The sequence below is a fragment of the Nothobranchius furzeri genome, chromosome 11, assembly GCF_043380555.1.
Source record: "Nothobranchius furzeri strain GRZ-AD chromosome 11, NfurGRZ-RIMD1, whole genome shotgun sequence".
Taxonomy (NCBI): Eukaryota; Metazoa; Chordata; class Actinopteri; order Cyprinodontiformes; family Nothobranchiidae; genus Nothobranchius; species Nothobranchius furzeri.
Genome location: NC_091751.1, coordinates 21,771,805 through 21,777,114, shown reverse-complemented (window position 1 = coordinate 21,777,114; position 5,310 = coordinate 21,771,805). Strand labels below are relative to the sequence as shown.

At 44.2% G+C, this 5,310-nt stretch overlaps 1 protein-coding gene across 1 annotated transcript; it reads right to left on the bottom strand.

Moving 5' to 3' along the window:
• Positions 1-1,934: 1,934 nt before the first annotated feature.
• LOC107383200 (cholecystokinin) lies at positions 1,935-4,952 on the bottom strand. Its single transcript, XM_054746097.2, has 4 exons — positions 4,795-4,952; positions 4,253-4,370; positions 4,004-4,156; positions 1,935-2,327 (listed from the first exon to the last, which is right to left on the bottom strand). The coding sequence occupies exons 2-4, from the start codon at positions 4,368-4,370 to the stop codon at positions 2,194-2,196; spliced, it is 405 nt and encodes a 134-aa protein (XP_054602072.1). The 5' UTR covers positions 4,795-4,952; the 3' UTR covers positions 1,935-2,193.
• Between the last annotated feature and the right edge of the window lie 358 nt (positions 4,953-5,310).

Genomic DNA, 5,310 nt, shown 5'->3' with positions numbered 1-5,310 from the left:
ATAGTCCGGAAAATACGGTACTGAAAACTTGCTCAAAGCAAAATATATTTTCATTACGGAAATAAATTATAAACTTACCAATTTAATACTTTTTTAATCAAGGTACTTTTCACGAAAAATCGCTGCAAACCTCCACCTAAACTTCGTGTGAGCTTCAGGTCGATGGGTGTTCCACAGTTAGCTCCGGTTGGGTTGAAGCTAGGTAGCTACATCCGTTAGCTTAGCTCCCACCTCCGCGTTAGCTTTGGGTTAGCCAGGGTTAGCTTCAGGTTAGCTTGTAGCTAGTTCGACCGGGTGTCGTCAGTTGATCCCAGCCTTACAGCCCCACCCTCAGCTCCTCCTCTCTTCCTTTTTATGGAATTGTCTGGGCTTGACGGAACCTGTGACACGGTCAAAATGGCGGTGGTGGCCACCTCCCATTTTAATAGAAAAACTTGTTATTGGAGTCTATGGAAACCCATTGTACATATATTAATGTCGATGGTTTAAGTGTGATTTTAAAACTGCACATAATTAAGATTCAGCAGTTGGTTAAGTTTTGGTTAAGGTCTCTCTATCCAGTCCTAAAGTCTTGGCTAATGGCCAATGTTCTGCATCTGAATGAGGGAAAGACAGAGCTCATTGTTTTTCACCCCAACAGCAGGAATGTGGATCGTTATGTTGATCGTGGGCCTCTTTCTCCATACTCAAAACCAGTTGTGACCAGTTTGGGGGTATAAAATGATACTGGACTTAAATTTGATGCTCACATCAACTCTGTGATCCGGTCCAGTTTCTTTCATCTGAGACGCCTTGCAAAAATCAAGCCTATGCTGTCGAGAGCCCACCTGGAGCGGGTACCACATGCCTTTGTAATTTTTAGACTTGATTACTGCTACTCTTTATATGCAGGGTTGTGTCAGTCATCACTGCGTCACCTACAGGTTGTGCAGAACAGCGCAGCCAGGTTCCTGACTGGGACCAGGAAATGGGACCACATCAGTCCGGTTCTGGCCTCCCTGCACTGGCTTCCGGTCTGTTATCGTTCACACTTTAAACTCCTCGTCTTTGTTTATAATTTCTTCCAGGGTGGTGCTCCCCCCTATCTGGCCACGCTCCTGAACAGACATTCCCCATCACGCGACGCGCTCTGTGCTCCTCTGACCAAGGCCTGCTCGCTGTCCCTCGTTCTAGGTGTCGTACTCGCGGGGACCGGGCTTTCTCAATCATAGCCCCGTCACTCTGAAATAGAATCAGTCAATAGAAAGAAAGAACGTTCTCTGAATATTTTTATTTATTATCCAAAACTTTCTTCAAATGGAAAAAATTCAACCTCCTTCTCAAAGAAGCAGTGAAAACATTATGTTAATATATTTTTATTATTTGGGAATTCAATAACAAGTATTTATTATTCAGATATCCCCAAATTTTCTACCTCAGTTCATTAAGATCCATGAACTAAACTAGTGATCCTCTTTTCACCACCAACCAAAATCTCCCCACCTTCTGTGACAAGTTGAATGCAGTATTCTGTATTTTTACACATCTGCACAACTTTATCATCAAGTTCAGAGCTAGCTGTCGAGCATTAGGCTTATTATTTTTATTTTTTTATCACATTTCAGACGAGCTGGAACACAAACAGCACGTGTCTACTGGTTGCTGTTAATAAAAGGCTTTGAAGGGGATTTATCTGAACGCTTTCTCAGTGCCGCATGCAGTGCAGACGGTTTAACTAAATAACTTTTTACTCCAGAGTCATGCATGACTGCATCGTGATTACAATAAAGCCACTGACCCTTGCTCTGCGCCTTTGCTGAAACAACAGCAGCTGCTTCTTGCAGCATCGTGGCGAGTTTCTGGTGTCAAAGGCCTGCCCACTCATGCAGGCTGGAGGTGACCACCACCCACTGAGAGACGTCAGATGCATGCCGTGTTTGAACGAGCCACACAAAGAGGTTATTTTTGTTTTTATTCAGTCCAGTTTGCCTCAACAGACCCAAATCTTCTTCTTTTTTACCCCAAATCATAAAGAAACAAATGAGAATCAAACAATGAGAGCTTTTCTGTAAAATTTGGCATACAATATGAATATTGCATTATTACAGTTTTACAAACAATTGTACAACAAATACATCATAAATAGACTCTTAAAGTGAGCTTGGATGTTTTTATTTATTTGCTTTTTCCCGAGTAGAGCGAAGCGACGTCTCCTTATGAGGAGTACTCGTACTCTTCTGCACTGCGCCGGCCGAAATCCATCCACCCCAAGTAGTCCCGGTCTGATAACTGATGGCTGGGGCTCAGGCCGCCACTTCTGTTCGCCATCGAGTTTCTACGCACAGAGCCTGCAGGGGGAGCGATGGAAGAAGAGGAGAGAGAGAGAAATAAAAGAGCATGTGTGAGATCTGTATCCCTCTGATTAGAACACTTCAGAGAAGCCTGGTCCTGATTCGCTTTCTTTGTTGCGTCACTTTTGACAGGAAAACTTTTCAGACCGACTCTTTTGAGAGATTTTTCTGACATAACTGGGTGAAACGTGCCAGTTTTTTTTTAATGAGACGGACCAATTAGTCCACAGATGGAGCTTTAAAACTCCGAGTGTGTTTAGTTTGTTCAGTTTGTCAACAAATTCCAGCATCCTCTGTTTGGAGTTTGGAGCCTTCCAAAGGAGTTGAACCCTTCAGAGTCGACAGCCGAGGACGGGATTTCTGTATCCAGGGTCTTATAAGTTCTAGATCTATATCTGAGGCCCTTCTGCACTTTTTAACTTTACATTAGTGGTTCCACATCCTCGTCCACTCTCTCTGGGCTTCAGGAGCCAAAACAGTTTTACTTTCCAGTGAATGCACATGGCTGCATGCATTTGTGCACAAATCTGTCTATTTCCTCTCAATAATTACCGCCACCTCAATGCCCTTTTCTCACCCCTCACATCTAGTCCAACATCTCCACCTCTGATCTCCAAATCCAACTTTAGTTTTTTTATTTATTAAACTGCAACCAGAGGGAAGCTGCTTTTCTGCTTCTCTGGTAATCAATTGCACGCTCACAGAGATGCACTTTTCACTCCACCCTCCCACGCAGCGCGCACACACACACACACACACACACACACACACACACACACTAGCTCCCTGGTGTGCTGGGCGAGATTGGCTGCAGAAGGCTCGACAGTGACACCTCCCACACCAAAACATGCAAAGTGAACAGCATGAACATGAGCGCGCGCACACACACACACACACACACACACACACACACACACACACACACACACGAGGGTGTTGCACCAATTTCAGTTTACCCTTAGGCATTTTATAGATTTCTGTCTAACTTAACAGGCTCCGACTTTGTTTTGTTTTTCTCATAAAGTCTTGAAATGAACATTATGCAGCAGAAACTTTAAAGCTAAAGGACACCACCGTTCTAGTTTAGCAGCCCCTTTGTGTTTTGGCTCTTTTAACCGTCAAAACATACTAATAATCTCTTTATTTGGAGAATTTATTCTCCTCTGGGTACAGAACAAATCCTACACTCGGAGGACCGAAGTGATCTGGAAACATTTTTATTATTGCTGAGCTCCAAATGTGACAAACACTCCCGTTTCAGACCAGACAAATCGCTCCGCATAGATGCATCCGATGCAGTAGGGGTCAGTTATTGTCTGGAGTCAACACTGAGAGGGAAGAAAAAGACCAAGAGTGATAAGAAGTGGGTTGAGACTGTTTGAGAGGGACAACCGGACGCCGGCACACACTAATACTCGCTCTTTCAAACCACAAAAGCTTTTCAAGCCACTAATTCATTTACAAAGCTGCCTTTGCACTAATTCCAGTAATTAGCCAAGACAGATGGGAGGAGAAAGGCAGGAAAACAGCCCATGTCTCTGAGAATCAACCTAACACTGATGGGTTCAGATGATTGTGCCTTTATTTGCACACTCAGACATTCGTCTCCTCATCACATCCTTTGAGTTTCGTAGATCTCATGCAGTCGCATTCACTGGTTTATTTTCACACACCTTTTCTGGAGATGAGTCTTGCGAGCAGCTCGCTGAGGTTTGCGCGGGAGTCTGCATCCTCTTCAGCCAGAGGAAGAGCTTTCATCTGGGGGCCGGAGCGGCTGTGTCGGAAGTGGGTTTCTCCCAAGCTGTGAAGATCAGCCTCAAGGAGAGCTTCTCAATACACAAACAAACAAACAAAAACACACACCAGGTGTCAGATTTAGGAAAATGATCGGTGCAGCGACAGCTAATGGGAAGCTTGTGTACCTCTGGAAGGAGCAGAGATGGAGCGATGACCATCTAAAGGCTGGGAGGAAAAGGGGAGTCCCAGACAGCTCGAACACAGAACCACCAGCACGACACACACACACAGACCTACAGTCATCTGCAACACAGAGACAGGAGCTCATAGCGTCGGGGGGGGGGGGGGGGGGGGGGGTTGAAGGGAAGGAAGAGGTTTGGATCTGCCAGAACCTCTCACAGAGGATCAGAGCATCGGTTTCACACGACCACGTTGCAAATTAATAACTTATAACAATAAAGTAAAAATATCACAGTGTGTAGGGAGGTCTGTGTATCAGGAGAACAAATTCAATCAAAATATCCGTTATCCACATCAGCGATGGAATTAGGTTTTAAATTAGGATGCAGAAAACATGAAACCTCTAAAAAAGGATGAAACACTGGATCATTTGGTCCAAATTCAGAAGAAATTTATCCAAAAACTTTTTAAAAAATCATTCTAAATACTTTACAAAATCCCCAATTTCAATCTAGCAACAAACATAAAAAGTTAAAAGTTTTCTTACCTTGAGAAAAGCGTCTCAGCGTGTTTCGGGAGGGCGTGAGAATTAGGAGAGCTCTTCTGTGTCGAGTGGGAAGGACGCCCCTTTTATACTCGCCGCTCAGCTCCCTCTGAGTGTGTGTTTGCAAGTGTGTGTGTTTTGCCTCTCTGTGTGTGTGTGTCATGTATTCCATGTTTGCGAGTCTGACGTGAAGCTTGGTTACAGCCTCAACGATAAAACAGCAGATTTCAGATTTACTGTCTGTTTGCTTGCCATAAACCTGCAGGTCAGGAGCATGTTTGTCATGATGCTGCACACGCTAGAGTCACGCTTGTAAAAGTCAGTGAGCTGAAGCAAAAGTTGGACTTCTAAGTGCTGCTGAAATATAAAATCAGTGTCTTTGCAGATAAATATGTGTGTGTGTGATGATGGGATGGGGTGGTGCATTAAGGCATGCATAGGTGTGAATGTCTGCACACGTCCACTCATAAATCAAATGTCAACCTAAAAAGTGGGCGTCTATCTTCTTAATGATACGGG

Excerpts from the sequence above, each read along its gene's own strand:
- LOC107383200 (XM_054746097.2), bottom strand. The coding sequence starts at position 4,370 with ATGACTGTAGGTCTGTGTGTGTGTGTCGTGCTGGTGGTTCTGTGTTCG. Across the intron at positions 4,157-4,252 it reads CATCTCTGCTCCTTCCAGAG|CTCTCCTTGAGGCTGATCTT; the intron begins GTACACAAGCTT and ends TGTATTGAGAAG. Across the intron at positions 2,328-4,003 it reads AAGACTCATCTCCAGAAAAG|GCTCTGTGCGTAGAAACTCG; the intron begins GTGTGTGAAAAT and ends CTCCCCCTGCAG.